The sequence below is a fragment of the Elephantulus edwardii genome, unplaced genomic scaffold (assembly GCF_000299155.1).
Source record: "Elephantulus edwardii isolate Elephantulus edwardi_28Jun2011 unplaced genomic scaffold, EleEdw1.0 scaffold00088, whole genome shotgun sequence".
Classification (NCBI taxonomy): Eukaryota; Metazoa; Chordata; class Mammalia; order Macroscelidea; family Macroscelididae; genus Elephantulus; species Elephantulus edwardii.
The window spans coordinates 1036766-1056528 of NW_006399838.1; the positions used below are offsets into that span (position 1 = coordinate 1036766).

Genomic DNA, 19763 nt, shown 5'->3' on the forward strand with positions numbered 1-19763 from the left:
TTCATCCACAATCACTATCCTTGGTATTAGCAGTCAGGAGATCATATCAGGAGATGTATTGCACTGAAACTCCTCCAAATTAATGAGGAGCAATGATGTGAGCTTGAAGACGAAGGTATGTCTAATTCAGGCCATGATATTTTCAATCCTTTGCTATGCATCTGAGAGCTGAATAATGAGTGAACATGACAGAAGACGAACTGATGTCTCTGAACTGTGGTGTTGGAGAAGAGTACTGAATATTCCATGAGCAGTCAAAGAATAAGCACATTTTTTCACCCTTGGAAAAAGTGCAGCCATCTACTTCCTTGGAGGTAAGAATGATAGAGGTTCACCTCACAGACTTTGGGGATATTGCTAAGAACGGCTATTGCTTGGAAAGGTGGAGGGTCAGTGAACGAGAAGCTGACCTTGAGCGAAAGGGAACGGCACAGTGGCTGCACCAGTGGATTAAAAGTGTCATCGATGATAATGATGGCACAGGACAGGGTGGTTTTAAATTGGTTGTTTGTGGGGTCACTATAAATCACATTTGACTAGATATCATCTAACAATAAAAAACAACATACAGTTCTCTGATATGGAAGTAGAAATACCTGACATTTAGAAAAATTACTAAAAGTGATTCTTAGTATTTCTTTCTAGGCAAAATATAAAGAATGAGACTTTTAAATAATATTTTTTCTTAACATTCATGTAAGTATATTTTACTTGAAAATATAAAATATATTAGTCCTCTTTTTGCCTTATAAGAATATTGAAAGTTAGTTTATCCGCACTATTATTTAACATTTTAGTGGCAGAGAAAACAAAACAACTCAACACACAGCATCCTTATCATCTTGTTAACAGAACATGACAATATCTTGTTGCTACTAAGACCTTTCACCATATCATTCAAGAGAGAGTAAGAATCTGAGGCAATGGTGTATGTTAGGAATGCTGGCAGATCTGTAACTGGAGAAGCACAGAATAAGCTGCTATGTGCACCATACAACACTGATAAATGGGAATCTAGTATGCAGGTTTCTGCCTTGACCTTCAAGCTCCCACTGTGTTTTGCTCATCAAAAGTCCATTAATACTATAATTTGCCATCTCTGAAAAGAGGCTATATGGACACAATACCGTGCATATGTTGTATACAGGGAGGAAGATGGTATTCTTCCTTGTATATATAGCTGGCCTCATCGTCTCTTATTCAACCTTACTGACCACACTCACGTGGGCTAATACATTGCCTTTCAGTCATTGTCAAATGCCTTTGGTCTATCCTCAGTCCTTTTCCTTTTTAGTGATCTAACACAAGTTCATTTCAGAGAATCTCAAATAGTGGCCTATTAAGTTCAATTTATGTAGTACACAGAGGTCTCTCAATAAACATATTCCATCCTCACTTCCAAAGCGGATACCCTCAAATACATGGAAAGCTACAGTCGTCAATTTTCTGTAGTACAAGGAAGAAACCAAGACCTAAGTAAGTTTATTTATGTTTACTAACCTTCCTGCTTTCCCTGCAGTCATGCTGCCAGGACACAGCCATCAAGCTGAAATAGCTTCTGGAAGAGGAAGTAACGGTTACAAACCCACATGTTGTTTCGTTAGTGTTGGAGTGATGCTCTGTAACTGAGGCAGTTACCAGCAATTTCTAGCAGCTCTGGACATGATGACATATCTTTGGGATCAATCAGTGAAATACAGCCGGTAAAAGCAAAGGAACGAACAAAAGAAAGACAAAACACCAAGCAATCCATTTGGTTTTGTCCCTTTCAGCTGCAGACCTCCTATAGGTACTTCAGTTGTAGAAGCAAATGTCTCAACGGTTCTTTATGGAACTACTTTTATATTACTCCTATCATCAGGACATGCATATTTTTATGATCTGAAACAATATGATACGTTATTTTGCATGTTCTAGTAACAGAGTAATTGTGGTTCCTTTTAGAAAGCTTTGCTCAGGAAATGCCTGTACACTTCCTCAATGTCTCTTTTACTAATTTTTAAGACCCATAAGTAAAACCTCCCATTCATATGTGCCTCGAGCTGAAGAGAAAGGATAAAACCAAACAAACAAAACTCTCACTGCTTTATATTATTTTTAAACATTTAGCACTTACTTATGAAAACATCGTATTGTCTTATTAAACTCCGCTCACTGCTGAGGAATTGTGGCTAATTCAATGTTGACCCTCCAGCAGGTTTTCAGAGGCTGTAAATCACAAGGAAGGAGACTTCTTCTCTTTTCCCCATGGATTAGAACCACCTGCCTGTGTGTCCACAGCACAACTTCTTACTCACTAGCCCACTCGATGAGGGGTTTTGGTTTTTTATGTTGACTATTTGATTTTAGAGCTTTGGTAGCATAGTGGCAAGAAGCTATTCTGCAATACTGAAGTTAAATGGTTCAAGACCATCAGCTGCTTCACAAGACAAGGTTGTGCAATCTCCTCCCATGTGCTTAACAGCCTCAGAAAACCCGCTGGAGGGTCAGCTATGGGTCAGTTCCAACTTGAGGGGTACACAGTAACAACCACCACCTTTGATTTTAAGACGCAGAGGGAACACAAAATATTACAGAGGTTCGAACAATAGAAAGAGGTGATATGGGGAGTTTGGGATTATTAAATCATGAAAGCTTGTAAAAGGTGTACTCTGAAGTTGAAGTTCAGACTTCTGTAAAAGAGTCACTGTTTGGCTGATGCTAACCTCTCTGAACTCACAGATGGAGTTCAGGGAAACTAGGACCCAGATGTGTGAGAGGGATCTCTGGGCTTCTAGAGCTGGGGGTCTCAGAGTCTAGTGCCGTCAGCGTTGGAATAAAGCACAATTTGGGACACCACCACCAGAATGCACTGCTGTTATCTGCGTGGCAATGCCTGGGAAAGGAAATGAAAATAAGAACAAACACAAAGGAAGAAACATCTCTTTCTTTCAAACTTCAAACTATCTTTTAGCAGAAGTGTAATTTGTAGAAACCCTGACCAAGAATCAATTCGACATAGTCAACAAGGATGAGGGTGCTGAAAGCGTGAAGATTCATAACTGGCACATCTACGTAATAAATCCATTTCCTAACACACAATGAAGTCATGTGTATGTGCTGGTTTAGTTGGGTGAGGCTGGCCGTAAAGAAATGACCACATTCTAATCACTGGAACCTATGTCTTTGAGTGAACATATGCGGGATGAAGGGAAAGGCAATATACGTTAGGTGTTCGATATTACTGCTGCTGTGGTGTTCCGTTGAGTCAGGACCAACCTACAGCTGACCTTTTGTGAGGTTTTCAGAGTTAATCGAATGGGAGTAGACAGCCCATCTGTCTCCCATGGAGCAACTGGTGGATTCAAACCACATGCCTTCAGGACTGCCGCGCAGGTTCTTGCCATGATGCCACCAGTGCTCCAGTCACAATGTCTCCGTTCAGTCCAGTGGTAAGAATCTATGTTTTCTTGACATTGAGATGCAATCCATACCATTTAAGTTAAATTTGATTAATCATTATATCAATTACATAAAATTAGCCAATTAAGACTGAATTGATAGCTTAGCAAGCTTTTCATTTGTGACTTACCTTATTATATGAAAACATAAAATAGAAAACAGTGTATATTTTTCAAAATAAAACATGACAAAAGCAAATATTTAATTTTCAAGTTTCAGAATGATTTTCCTATTCTTATATAAGAAATTCTGTTTTGGAAAAAATGGTGATAACTTTTCCTTATTCCTTTTTAAAAGCTGTCTAATATTACAGTTAATGATTAAGAAGAAAGAAGATTGGAAACAAGGACAATCGTAACAATCTGCAGGAGAAAGCTTAACACTTGGTTTATGACTTTCATTTCTCTTAAACTTTCCTATCTGACAAGGCTATATTGTATTGGTTTTCGAATAACACTCAGCAAAATTAGATTGAGTCAATGTATCTTTCAGTTTCTCTGGTAGACCACACGTAAGTTGTGATTGGCAAACGAGACCTACTATAATTAGCAATTTTTAAAAATTTGAGACACTTTAACTGGCACATTGAAGGCTATTCTTTCAAAAATATTTGGCATATTTCCTCTTATTTAAAATTATTGTATAAAGAAGCAGTTCCTATTTGCATGTAATTATTTCCGGATTAGAAAGGAAGACAAGGGGAATTTTTAGTCTATAATAAGATTAGCCAAATACAACCAGACAGTTACAATTATAATTTCTTCCTTAGATTATTTAGGTATTTAACATGCTAAATGAAAAGTAATCTTACCTTGTCAGTCATATTATTCAAGCTGAAATCAGCAGAAAGCCTATTAGAAAGCTGAAGAATACACTCTCCGCATATTGTACTTGTTAGGAGAAATCCTCACGCCAATCTTGAACTCTCTCCACTCCTGTATTTCAAATCCACTTCCTCATATTTTATGATTTCAAACTACAAAATGTTTCAGATTTAGCCACTTCTATTATAAATTCTAGGAACATATAATCTCCTACCTAGACTACAAAACAATACTCTATAGTCCTTGGGGAGGTACATGATGCTGGAAGGGTGGAGGGTCAGCAAAGGAGAGGAAGACTCTCCACCAGGTGGACTGACATGGTGACCGCTTCAATGGACTCTGTGTGTCAGGAAGTGTGAGGCTGGCGCAGGACAGAACAGGGCTCAGATGTTTTGTTCACAGGGTCATGTGAGTCTTATCAGACTCAACAGCACCTAACAACAACAACTATTTCTAACATCACTATTTATTCCATTATTTCTCTAATTCTTTGACCACATAATAGTCAGGAATACAGTAGTAGATAAGTAGGTAGGTGGGAAACAGATGAATATACAGGTATATAGATAAAATTGTGCTACCTACTTTTTAAAATCAGGTTTTAAATATGTTAAAATTCATTTCCAAGCTTATTTTATGGCTTCTAGTCCCTTGATAATTCTTTAATCCCACAAACTGCTCTCCTCCCATCCTAACAACTAATAATAAGTAACAACACAGACACAAAAGTAATCTTGTTTCTTTACTTCACCATGCTTTTGCAACATATCATAAAGAACCCTTACAGTGCTTTATGTCACTAAATTTAACAATTAAGAAAAGCAGATTGGAAACAAGGGGAATTATAACAATTTGCAGGGAAAATGCTTAATGCTTGGTATATTACTTTTGTTCCTCTTAAAATTTTCAGATCTGAAAAATCAGTGATTAAAAATCCTCTCACTGCTCCAAGGAAAAAGATGCATCCTCTCAGAGGGTAATAACGTCATGAGCAATGGGTTAATAAGTCATTTTTTTCCTCATTTCATTTAGGAGATTAAGATTCAAAACTGTTAATGTTGTTGGGTGCTGTCTAGTTGACTCCAACTCATATTGACCCTGTGAAGAGCAGTCTGAACCTGGCCCTATCCCACACCACCCTCATGATTTCTTACATGCTTGAGTCCACTGATACAGTCACAGTATCAATCGATCTTGTTGGAGCTCTTCCTCTCTTAAGAACCTCCACCTCTCCAAGAATTACTTCCACCCACACCCCAAGAATTAGCTTCTTTTAAAATGTCCAAAGTATGTAACAGGAAATTGAACCATCCTTGTCTCTTGGGAGCACTCTGCACTTTCTGGATAGAAATTGAAGATATTATACTGAGTGAAATAATTATAATTAAATTACAGAATGGCAAATACATGACCCAGTTTCTATGAACTATCCAGATGAGGCAAATACATAAAGAATAAAGGAGTATCACTGTTTCAGAAGAAGTGATTTTCTTTATGGTGATGGAACATTTAATAGGATGATGGAACACTGAGTGTGAGTAACACAAGATAATTAAAGTAATCGACACTGCTAAATTATATAACTAAAATCATAATTAGTAAACTTTGTGTCAGATATATTTATAATTAAAAATGATGGGAAACTTGATTAAAAATTAAAACAAGACTCAAAATGACTGTAGCATTTTATAACAGTGAGGGGATGCACTTCCACAAATGTAGAGCAAAGGAAACTTATCAAGTTCTTATAAAAATTGAACCGACACTATAATTGTCAAATCAGCAGCAAAACTGAACCAAATTTATTTGTATTGTCTCAGCCAATAAGTAATAATTTAGATAAAATATTAGTAAGGAAAAAGACCTATGGTATATGAGAAAGCAAGGCAGGCTGAGATTACACTTACACATATATAAGGTTGTAGGTTTTTAAATTTTATGTGTATAAAAAGCCTAATAAGACTAATCTAGTATGATTGTTAGAAGTTTTACTGGTAATATATTAAAAATATACACCATAATGCCTGGTATAGATAAAAATCAAACTTTATTTATATGATTAAATATGCCATCAAATCATAGTTTATTATCAAACTAGAAATTGGTGTCTTGGCTTGCACCTATGACAACAATTTTTTTCATGTATTAGGTGAATGAAAATCCCAACATTAAATGTGACACGTTTATGAAATCCACGATTTTTATGTAATGCGCCAAAGAACTTCTATTTTGTTAGCAGCAGTTTGGATCACAGACTAATTAGCTTCAAAAGGTGAAAACTACTAGGGAGCTCTAGTGGCCTACTGTTAAGAAGCTGCGCTGCAATTCTGAAGGCATGTGGTTCAAATCCACCAGCTGCTCCACGGGAGAAAGATGGGCAGCTTCCTCTTGTGTGAAACTTTGAAAACTCACTGGAGGGTCAGTTACGAGTTGGTTCTGAGTCAATATTATGTAACAACAATAAGGGTGAATTAATAATAATTGGTGATTGGACTGCAAAGTTGGAAACAAGGACTGGTACTATGGAAAATATGGCTTTGGTGACAGGAAAAAGTGATTATTGCCCATTTCATTTTGTTTAAATAAGTGCTTAATTGTCTAGTAAATTGTATTTTAATATTATCTGTCACAAAGACACTTGCTATTTGTTTTAATATTAGCAGAGCTAGCTATATATTCAGATTTCAGGATATTAGTTTCATTTTAATTAAAATTTGGAAGCTTCTTTTCTCTACTTTTAGACATGAGAATTTTAAACATATGAAAGAAATACATAATTATAAAGCTAACATGTACATTTATTTACAAAAGGGCAAAAGGGAAGGAATATAATGAACAGCATTAAAGAGAGTTTGTATATGAGCCACGTATTCAGCTCTCTTTTGAAAATTATATATTGTGTAGATTCTAAAACTCTATATTCATACATAGATTCTTTTGTGTAAGTGGCCACTATTAAAAATATTTTAAAAGCATTATGGTAATTCTTAATCACTAGTTATATTTTTTTTATAGTCTAAAGAAATCAGTAGCATTTGCTAAAAGAATTAATGACAAGAGAAACAATGGTGGGATTTTAGCTCCATTCAGACCACCCACTCCCAGCTAAAAGAAAAAGTACAACTCGAACAAAGTAGTCATTATCCCAATCAAACACGGAACATGAAGTTCTATTAGTACTTAGATAACTAACTCTAATTAAAACACCATGAAAACTGTATAATGAGATCACTGTTATTTTGAAATGCTTTTCGGGGTTTGGATTTCAATCTCTTCCAATTCTTAAAATCACATACACACTGAGTAAGTAGCTTTAAACCTAGTCACACGACATCCAAGAGGATGCATTTTTTAATAGTTCTGTCTCATGTCGTTTGCTTGCCTAAGTGTAAACTAGTTTTAACATCTTTCAAAAGCAAAGTTTTAGGAGCTTATCTGCTTGAAAGTACTTTTAATGGATTGCTTACTTTGTTTATTTTTAGCTCATGGCAGAAGCATCTTGACATTTACATTGCTATTTTCCTGCTTTCAAGGGTACTAACAAAAAATTGTCTTGGCATGGTTTGACTAAAAATTGTCCTTTGAACTTGCACAAGGCTGTTCTGGCTATCGCAGAAAAAGCTTATTTTACTATGAACTTGCCCTCACAGTTTTCCATAAGCCCACAGATCCAGAGACACACACCCACACATGCACAAGCACGTTCACATTTACACACTCACAAATGTGGTGTTTGTATAATTTGCAGTAATATCATTTTTTCTTAAAAACTGCCATCTGACTTTAACAAAGCAATCAACACTTCAATCCACGTTTTCACACAACTAAAGACCTTGATGTAGTTTAGAAAATCCTACTTATATTGGCAGGGTTTTCATAAATAGAGCACCTGTAGGTGAATGTCTCAGAATAATAATGTTGTAAATTGTGCATTACAACATTGTACGTAGTACATATTAATAATGAAAAGATGTTCCAAAAAAACATTTTTGAAAGCATGATAGTAAGTGTGACGTGTGGAAAATTTGAGAGACCAGATAAAGATAACCAGTGTATCCAGATAAAGAGGGAAACAGATTATGAACCTCTTCAGTCTGGAAGTTCAAATACACCAGCAGCTCTACAGGAGTAAGATAAGGACACTCCTCCTGTGTACTTTATAGCTTCGTAAATGTGACGGTCAGTTATGAGTCAGTTCTAACTTGAGGGCCTTAAGCAGTTTTAAAACAGCAATTTCTCAATCTCAATGGATAGAGCAACCAAACATGAAACTTTATGCAGAAACTATTTGATATATAAATATGAGGTCTTGTTGATACTTCTTGCATTTATGTATCGGAGTTACCTATGAATAAAAAAAGTCTTTAGCAATCATGCTTTTGCTGAAAGTAATTCTGAGATCCCATAGTTTTCTATTTTTGCAATGTTGTTGCTGTTGTTCTTATGTGCCATTGAGTCGCCAGCAACTCATAGTGACTCTATGTACAACAGCCCTGTTCTACCATGTGCCAATCTTATTGTCACCGACAGATCTACCCCCATTATCCCAGTCACTGAATCAATCCACCTCATCAAGGGTCTTCCTCTCCTGTGCTGTCCCTCCACCCTCCAAAGCATGACGTCTCTCTCCAAGGACTGGTCCCTCCTTGCAACATGTCCAAAGTATGTCAGACAAAGCTTCAGAATCTCTTATGTTTAGGTAGTTTTACTCCAAATATTTCATCTAAGGAAGTTAACAATAAATACTGTTCTCTTATTGTTAAACCAATGTAAGTCAGTGTATCGATGAGTGAAGAAAAAAGTTACAGAGATGACCCAGCAGCCTTAAAAATCCATGCCCTCAAGTATTGTAATCATTTATGACAGGGCTAGGCATTTTGCTCAGATTTGCTAAATCAACTAGAAAGAATGCATATTTAGAAGACATTAAATTTCAATAAAAAAGAAATTCATGCCAAATCTAAAAGGAGGTTCATCTTCAAAACATAAAACCTGGAAGACAATCTGTCTCAGCTACCAGAATGCTCCCTGCACACCTGAGGAGAATTGTTTAAAAGAAGGCTGCTCTACTGAAAAGAGCTGCTGTGTAGAGAGGCCAAACTTAGCTTGGAAGGAAGCTTTTAAATCTTAACTCACCATTTTTTAATTGCATATTTAATTCCATTTCTCTCTAAAATTCTGCCTTACTGTTGATATTGTTGTTGTTGTTGTTGTTATGTGCCATCGAGTCGTTTCCGACTCATAGCGACCCTATGCACAACAGCTCTAAACCCTGCTCTATCCTGCGCCAACCGCACTGCCTCTGACACACCAATCCCGATTACCCCAGTCACTGAATCAATCCATCTCATAGAGGGTCTTCCCCTCCTGCGCTGTCCCTCCACCCTCCCAAGCATGATGTCCCTCTCCAAGGACCCGTCCCTCCTGGCAACATGTCCAAAGTATGTCAGACGAAGCCCCAGAATCCTTGCCTCCAAGAAGCAGCTTGGTTTAATCCTCTCCAAGATGGATCTGTTTGTTTTCCTGGCAGTCCAGGGTACATTCAGTACCCTTCTCCAGCACCACAGCTCAAAAGCATCCACTCTCCTTCTGTCCTCCCTAGTCATTGTCCAACTCTCTGATGCATAACAAGCGATTGCAAATACCATGACCTGTATCAGGCGCACCTTAGTCTCCAGAGAGACACTGTTGCTCCTGAGTACCTTTGAGAGGTCCCTAACGGCAGACTTTCCCATCGCGATACGCTTTTTGATTTCCTGACTGCTGGTACCAAGAGTGTTAACTGTGGAGCCGAGCAAAGTCAAGCTGTGAACACTCTCAATCTCTTCATCATCCATCCTGACGCTGCCAATTGGTCCAGTGACGGGAATCTTTGTCTTCTTGACGTTGAGCCTTAGTCCATACTGAAGGCTGCAGTCCTTGACCCTTCGCAGCAAGTGCATGAGGTCCTCCTCAGTTTCAGCAAGCAAGGTTGTGTCATCTGCATAACGGAGATTGTTGATAGATCTTCCACCAATCCTGATGCCACAATTCTCCTCATAGAGCCCAGCCTCTCGGATAATCTGCTCTGCATACATGTTGAAAAGGATGCATCCCTGGCGTACACCCTTCCCAATTTTGAACCATGCAGTGTTACCCTGCTCTGTTCTGACTACTGCCTCTTGGTCCAAGTATAGGTTTCGTATTAGCACAATTAAATGTTCTGGGATTCCCATTCTTCTCAGAGTCAGCCACAGTTTGTTATGATCCACACAGTCAAATGCCTTTGCATAATCAATGAAACACAGATAGACATTCTTCTGGTATTCCCTGCTTTCAGCCAAGATCCATCTAACACGACATCCCTAGTACCACGACCCCTTCTAAACCCAGCCTGGACTTCTGGCAGTTCTCTGCTGATGTGCTGTTCTAATCGTTGACATTACTGTTGACAAACTGTTGACATTACCAACTCTTTAATTGTTAAGCAATTAAGAAATATCTTAAGGGAAGGTTCTATGTACTGAAAATTAAAACACCACCACCACCACAACAACAAAAAACAAAACACAAACACACAGAAAAAAATAAGTGAACCAAATAAGAAGACTTTAATATAATGACCCTTTGGAAAGGGTTGTTTTTTTTTTTTTAACTTATACTTGGTTAAGAGAGTTATGGAGAAGACACTTTTGAAAGCCGGAACATTATCACAGACTGACACAGTAACTAAATTGGAAATAAAATGGTATAAAAGTATTTTTATCAATACTTAGTAGTTCTTAAAAAATATTTATTGTATTGTCCCCTTAATAACTGTTTTTGGGAGCACAGATGGTGCAGGCCATGGGGAATCCACTGCTGATCCAAACCCATCTCTAGCAGTTTGAACCCACTAAACGCTTTACATCTGAAAGACGGGCCATCTCTTCCCATGAGATAAACAGTCTCTGAACACCTGCTGGACGGTTGGCTCTGAGGCAGACCTGACTCAATGCTGAAGAGTGGCTGGTTTTGTTTGTTTGATCATTTTGCTTTTTGATAACTGTCTTTTGTTAGATTATCTAGAGAATCAAAATTAGTACATGGAAGGAAGAAGAGAAAGATGTTTTTCAGGGGAGTGACATGAGTCTGCAGAGTTGGGGAAAATGTCAGACTAGAGGCTTTCCCTGACAGTCTGGGCATGTTTGGAAGAGGAGCTGTTCCTTGAAAGGGAGCTCTTTGGCCCTTGTTGTTGTACGCGGTTGAGTTGCCTGCGACTCATAGCTCTTTGGATCCACCAGCTGCTACATAGGAGAAAGATGGGCAATTTCCTTCCATACCAGGAGTTAGTTCCAAATTGATCACACATGACAACAACAACACAACATTCCTTGGAAAGGGCACCATGCTTGGAAGGGTTAGTGAAGGGAGGAAGTCCTCAGTGAGATGGACACAATGGACTCAAGGACGTCAGAGACGATAATGCCACAGGCTAAGAGAGGGTTCAGATCTGCTGTTCATAGGATCTCTATGTACCATGAGTTATGTTCAACTAGATGATACCTAACAATGACAGTGGCAGGGATTCAAGGTTGGCATGTCATGTGGTATGTTCAGGCAGAACTGCAGTTCTCTTGCTCAAGGTCAAAGAACTATAGGTCACGAGTCAGAGGATCTAAGTCAAACTCAACTCTAGAGAGCTTTATCAGGAAGTATGTGTGTATGTGCCTTCCAGAAATAATGGAACTATAGAAAATAATAAGAAGATTTCAAATTCTTAATAACTCAATGTTTACATTGTTGAACACTGGGATTGATAGGATGATAGATTTAGAATTGATGTCTTTGAGTTGTGGTGCTGGAGAAGAGCATTAAACATATCATGGACTGCTAGAAAAACAAACAGGTCAGTCCTAGATAATGTGAAACACAGCTGCTCCCTGGAGGCAAGGATTTTGAAGCTCCATCTCATATACTATGGGCACATGGCCAGGTAAGACCAGTCCTTGGAGAAAAACATCATGCTTGTAAGGGTGGAGGGACAGCACAGGTGAGGAAGACCCCAAATGAGCTTAATTGACTCAGAGACTGGAGAAATGGGATTAAGTCTGTTGGAGACAATGAGATTGGCTCAGGATAGGGCAGGGTTCAGAGCTGTTGTAAATAGGGTCACCATGAGTTGCAGGCAATTTGAAGGCATATAACAACAATAATAAGTGTTAATTTGAGTTTAAAATTATAGAGGAAAAGTACCAAAGAAAGTAGAATGTTTTATTAGAAAAGGGTCTAATTCCATCATATTTTTGGAGTAGAATTTAAGTTGTCTAGCAATTAAGTGACTTGCAAAATCTATAGGACTTTGGTATTAAATCTCATGCAGTTCCATATTCATATGAAGATTAAGGATACCCAACTTACATTTCCATATATGTAATGATGTTAATTTCACCACTATATCACACTGCAACTCTTAAGAATACAGTTCTTAAAAGTTGAAAAGGAATGCTTTTCTCATTTGCAATTAAGATTTATATAGCTATTTCTACTTGAATTGTTTGCTCATCCACAATATGTCTACTCAAGTGCTTATCATAAGCATGGAGAGAAAAACACAGGGCAAAGAGGCCGTGAGAGAAGATTAAGGCCAAAAGACTGTCTAGTCCACTACTTTCATCCTCTAAAGGTTTACAATCTAAATATTTGTATTACATCAAAATTCAATCTAACCACAGCTGGTTCCCATTATTAGAGTAGTTGGTCTATAAAAGTCCCATGAACACTGGATTAGTAAATACAAACTGGTTATTTTGGGCTCCCCATGAAGTATATATAACCTACTTACACTTGAGAGCCCAAATAGCAATTCAGAATTCACAGGTCAATTTAATATAAAATTGGCAAAACAAAGCATGAGAATATGAAGAATACGACATTAAACAATGTGGAAAGAATACTTGTTTCCAGTCTGAGTGCTGAAACAAGGCAGAGTGTGGCCTTGTTGGACCTCAGCTAGGAGCTTGCCCATGGGACCACTTAAATTATTTGCTCCCTACCTATCTACAATTGACTGTGAAAGTGATTGTGAGCTTTCATTCTGGAGTTAAAAAGAAACTTGAACAAGTCGGTACAATTCCTAAAGCAGAATTTGCAATAAATGAAAATCTACTTTAAGGCTTTCTAGTGGCCTAGTGGTAAGAAACTGCACTGCAATCTGAAGGCACATGGTTCAAGTCCACCAGTTGCTCTGTAGGAGAAGGATTGTCAATCTCCTTCAGTGTGATTGACTGACTGCCTTCCAAAACCCTTTGGCGGGTCGGCTAGGCATTGATTCTGACTCGATGGTATTCAACCACAACATACATACACAGAACATGCCTGCATATATTGAATATGATACAGAAATATGTTATAGAGACAAGTATGCATATTTATAATTGTGTAGTAGAAGAACCAGTTAAATGAAAATAAAATATGCCACAATTTCCATTTTCCACTTGTCCATTGTATTGTACCACAGTAGCCTCAAAACCAAAACCTACTTATACTGGTCCCACCTTCCTGGAGTTCAGATTTAATCCCATGTCCTTGTAAAGACTATATAAAATACTATTCTTAGAAAGATCTCCATTTCAATGCTCTAATCAACATTGCTAAACCGTTTCTGGTTTTGTGGTTGGTAGGTGCCTTTGAGGACACTCCAACTCTGTGGACAATGGGTAGGAACACTGGCTCCTCCCATACTACCCTCATGATTTTTATGGTGCTCAAATCCATTGCTGTAGTCACTGTTCTAATCAGTCTTCTTGATGGTTTGCTCTCTCTTGTACCTTCCGTATTTCCAAGAATACTGTTCTTTTCTAAGGATAGTCTACTCCACTTTCTTTTAAAGACTGAATTTATTTAACTCACACTTAAAATACAGTATCTATATATGAAGGTATGATTGTACCAGAGAAACTAGCATGAACTCATCTCTTATTCTATTCTAGAAAATGCATATATCTTAAAGCAACGTGCGTTTGTTTTTCTCACCAGCCATATCATGTCTCAATACACTCAGCTTAATGGAAAAACAAAAACAACAAAGCAACAATAATAAAAAAAATTAGCATGTTCTGCATGTTACTAGCATAGCACGTTTTCTTTTAGTCTGTATTTATATAGTTTGTCTTTAAATTATAAATGCAGTATCTGCTTTAGACATTCTTACTAAACAGTACATGCTCAAAGAAAACGTATACTCTGAAAATGAAATAACAATTCAATTGAGGACACATGATGTAAACAATTCTGAAATTCATGTCTTACCGATAAAACCCTGGTGGCACCTGCCTCACCAAGAAGCATTTCTCCATGTCTTGCAGAACGTCATTCAGCATTCGCATGCGGATAGGGTTTCGCTCCTTGGGATCATTCGCAGGACGCATCTCATCTGATTGAAAGAGTTCCACACTCTCACGTAACCTTGATGCTGTTGTTAACAGCTGGTGAGTGTTGAGTGCAGTACCTGGTGAAAATAAAGTAGCCACCTCAGAAGAGACACTTCCAAAGGATGAAAATAGCTGTTTCAGATCGTCACACTGTGTTTCACGCATGGGAGCAAGCCAGAAAGGTCTATTGTCACTGGCAGTTGTCTTCTGTCTTTTGACAGAATAGGAGCACAGTCTAGTGACAAGAAGCTGCACTGTAGTCCGGAAGGCTCAAATCCACCAGCTGCTCTGTGGGAGAAGAATGAGCAATCTCCTCCAACGCAATTGACTGCCTCTGAAAACCTGTCAGAGGGTCAGCTGTGGGTTGGTTCTGACTTGACGGCACACAACAACAACAGCAACAAACATATTTAATTGAACAATGTGATTCTATATCAGTTAATCTGTAATTATTTATTGATTCAGCTAAAATTATTCTATCTACCTTATTCACTCTCATGCATTGTTTTTTAGTCAGAATTGACTCCTCGGTGACACTGGGTTTACAAAGCTCTAAATCATATGGAAGGAAACTGTCCACTTTTTCTACTGAGAATCTGTTGGTGAATTTGAACCACCAGAAAGGAGTTAGTAACACGACTCCTAATGATTATGCCACCAGAGCGCCATATGTATTTTTATATTCTGTTAACTAGAACAATAAGAAATCAGTATATACTAATGACTCATTAGACAACGTAAAGTCCCAAGTACTGTGGTAAACAGTTACAATAATTACTTCATTTAATAGTCATCAAACATTATAATGTCATGTCCATTTCATAGATACTGAAGATTAAGGAAAATAGTCACAGATCATCTCCCAAGTGAACAGCATATCCGATTTAGAAAGCTTATCATCCTTCAGAGGAAAACAAATTATGTTCATCATGGATTATCCTTGATTTTAGGGAATATGCATACATACACAGAACATTTTTCATGAGATGTGAACTGTATTGCTACCGAATGTCCGTCATACCCTTTTCCCCTTACTATAAATTTCCTTTAACATGTAATTGAAATACCCACTTACCAATCACTTACTGCTATAGTTTCAATGAACAAATTGTTACATAAAAACTAATGTAACATCCATTGTATGACTGTACCACAACTTCTCAATCCATACATTTGTGGCTGGACATCTGGACTGTTTCTATGTTCTTTCGATGGTGAATAATGCTGCTATAAACATTGTTGTACAAGTTTGAGCCTCAGTTCTAGTTTTCTCAGGGTATATTCCAAGCAATGGAATAGCTGTGTCATATGGAATTTCTATGGTCAGCTTTTTGAGGAAGAGTCAAACTACCTTCCAGAATGTTTGTACCATTTTACAATGGTACCAACAAGGCAAGAGTTCCTATCTCACCACATCCTCTCCAACGTTTATTGTTTGCTGTCCTGTTAAACTTTACCACTGCTACTGGGATGAGACAGACTGCTACCTGAAGAAAGCTGAAACAGGATTCATACCTTACATGATAAAAAATACATCACCTCAAGGTGGATCAGAGACCTGGGAGTAAAGCCCAAAACCATAAAGTTCATAAAAGACAAACTGGGATCAAGCTTGAGAGCTCTAGTCTATGGTATAAAGAGTCTGCCAAATAAAGCCAGAAACGTACAATCTGAAGAGGATGAAATTGATGAAAGAGACCTTCTAAAGACTAAATCCCTGTGTTCATCAAAAACTTTTCCAACAGGGTGAAAAGAAAACCTACTAACCGGGAACAAACATTCGGCAAGACCATCTCAGACAAGAGACCCTTAAGGAAAGTTTATAGAATATTCCTGGGCTTCCACATAAAAGTCTGACAACCCGGTTACAAAATGGGCAAAGGATATGGAAAGAATTTTTACAGAGGAAGATATTTTAATGGTCAACAGACATATGAAGAAACACTCCAAATCATTGGCAATAAGAGAAATGCAAATCAAATCACAATGAGAAACTAATCTATTTTTAAAAGGCATGCAGGAAAGACTTTAACAGCTTAAGTGATCATTTCATTGGGGTCCTCATTTTCCCCTCAATCCATGTCCCCTAACTCTATCAACCTCCTCCCACATGTACTTTAATATCCTCAATTTTAACTTAGAGTGTCTAAGAATTTGCAGCCTTATTTTTCCCTTTCCTAAGGCTGGTTAACTTAAACCTCTGAAGAGCAGAGAAGGGATAGTATAAAGGGTAAAGAAATAAAACAGCCAACCTTTAAAGACTATTCTTCAACTTCTTTGCTCCTGATGTAAAGTCAACCATAAATAAGCTTTTGTGTCATGAAAGAACACACTGATTTGGCATAAATGTTGAAAATATACCTTAAAATAAGACAAAATAATTGAGACTATGAAAATTTTTGTATTATTCAAAAGAGTTGAATTGTAGTTCTAAATTTCCAACAGAAATTACATATATTCATTTTATTTCTTTAAAAGCAAAGTAGCATATTTATTTGTTGTGTTGTTATGTGACATTAAGTTAATATGAACCCTATGAACAATGGCTCTGAACTTGGCCCTATCCTTAGCCAGTCTCAACATCTCCGACACACCTAACCTCATTGCCACAGTCCCGTGTCAGTTCATCTCCTCCAGAGTCTTCCTCTCATGTATTGACCTTCTACCCTTGTGAGCATGATGTTCTTCTCTAAGGATTGGTTCTTCTTGGCAACATGCCCAAAATATATAAGACAGATCTTCAAAATTCTTGTCTCCAAGGAACAAACTGTTTTCACTGTCTCCAGGACAGACCTGTTTGTTCTCTGGGAAACTCATGGTAGTATCTTCAATACAGTTTTCCAACACCACAACTCAAAGGCATCAATCCTTCTGCTGCCATCATTATTCATTATTCAGCTCTCAGATGCAGAGCAACCAATTGAGAAGACCATGACCTGGATCAGGTGGACCTTTGTCTCTAGACTGACATCATACTTCTTTAGCATTCTGGATAGGTCCGTGACAGCAGACTTTCTCAGTGAATCTCATCTTTTGATTTCCTGATTATAGGTGCCAAGGATGCTGACTGTGGATTTAAGCAAGAGGAAATTATTAACAACCTCCACCTTTTCTCCATCTATCACGATGCTGTCTATTGGACCTGAACTGATTATCTTTGTTTTTCAATGTTAAGTTGCAATCCATATTGAAGACTGCAGTCCTTGAACTTCTGCAGCAAATGCTTCAAGTCCTCCTAAGTTTTGGCAAACAAAGTTGTATCATCTGCATAATGAAGGTTGTGGATGGGTCTTCTTCTAATCCTGATGCCAAATTCTTCTCCATAAATGATCTGTTCAGAAGATAGAGTGAAAAATTATGAAGAATGATAACATCTCTGAAGCCCTCTTCTTGATTTTTGAACCATGCAGTGTTCCCTTGCTCTATTTGGATGATAACTTCCTGGTCTAGGTATAGGCACAACCAAGTATTCTGGGATCACCATTTTTCTCAGTATTAGCCACAATTTGTTGTGAGCCAAACAATTATCTTTACATAGTTATTAAAACAAATAGGAAAAAAAACAAACAAAAAATACACAATTAGACATCCTTCTGGTATTCTCTGCTTTCAGCCAAGATCCATCTGACATCAGCAATGATATTCCAAGTGCATTGGCCTTTTCTAAACCCAGTTTATTTTTGCTCTTTCTCTGATGTCCTGATATAGTCATATTTTTATAATCTTTAGCTAAATTTTGCTTGTATGTAATATTACTGTTTGATAATTTCCACATTCTGTTGGATCACTTTTTTTTAATGGGATAACTATCAATCTCTTGCAGTCAGCTGGGCATGGAGCTGTCCTCCACATTTCTTGCCACAATTTAGTGAGTACATATAGGGCTGCATCTGTCTGTTGAAATATGTCAATTGGTATCCATCAGTTTTGGAGTCTTATTTTTTCACAATTACTTATGAGTACCTTGAACTTCCTCTTTATTTGCACTGACCCTTGATCATATGCTAATTTCTGAAATGGATCTGTGTCAGCCAATTCTTTTTGGTACACTGACTCTGTTCTTCTTCAATCTTTTGATCCTTCCTGGATAATTCAGTATTCTGCTCATAGCATCTTTAAGCATTGCAACTCCAGGCTTGAATTTGTTCTTTAGTTCCTTCAGCTTAAGAAATTTTGAGCAAGTTCTTTGTTTTGATTTTCTTAATCTAGCTCTTTGCACCTTTCATTAACGTTCTTTGGTCTTCTTGAACTGCCCTTTTAGTAAGTATTTATTGTGTCATATTTAGCACATTGCTCTGAAAATAATAGTGGGAAGGTAAAGATATATAGGACCCAAACTTTGGATTTACCATGCTCCTGATCTAGCTAAAAATGTACATAATATAACTTGAGCTTGCAGGAAGTACTGTCAGGTGAAATGAATATTCATAAGGATGAGAGATCCCTCCCTGTAGGTAAGCTTATTCTGAGTAGAATGCAGAGTATGTGGAAAACAAGAAGAAATCATCATGAAACTGCTCAGCAAACAAGGATATTGTAGATGAGCTCTTGAAAATTCTGAGACATTATCTGCATTGAAGAAGTTGGTAGAGGGTAAATAATTATATTTTGGGGGAAGTATAAACTCTCAAGTGCTCTTTAGAGGCAAGAATGGTGAGACTTCATTTCATGTACTTTGGGCATGCTCTCAAGAGGCCAAGTCCTTAAAAACATGCATCATGCTATGAAAAGTACGGGTGAGCAAAAGAGACAAAGACCTCCAACAGAATGGACTGGCAGGTTGACAGCAACAAAAGCTTTGAGCATAGCAGAGATTGTAAGCTGGTGCAAAATACGCCAAGCTTGTCAGCTGTTCATAGGGTTGCTACATGTCATACTTGACTAGACAGCACAACAACAAAAATCTTCCCTTCCTCTTCTCATTTGTGCTTCTCTTTCTAGAAGATGATTTGAACTTTAATCTTAACACTTCCATTTTTTTTTTAGCTCCTTATGGAAAGACAGAACAAGATAGTACAAGCCATACTACTAGCAGTTGAAGAGAAGAAAGGTGGGAGAGACAGAGAAAGGAATCTTGAGATGTTGGCAGGTCAATTCAGGAAACTCA

At 37.6% G+C, this 19763-nt stretch overlaps 1 protein-coding gene across 1 annotated transcript in view; it reads right to left on the reverse strand.

The window, feature by feature from the left end:
* Positions 1-19763, reverse strand: part of NAALADL2 (N-acetylated alpha-linked acidic dipeptidase-like 2) — a 1157216-nt gene that overhangs the window by 25820 nt on the left and 1111633 nt on the right. Inside the window, exon 13 of the mRNA XM_006890336.1 lies at positions 14535-14733. Within this exon, the coding sequence (XP_006890398.1) occupies positions 14535-14733 (199 nt within the window). The remainder of the gene's footprint in view (positions 1-14534; positions 14734-19763) is intronic.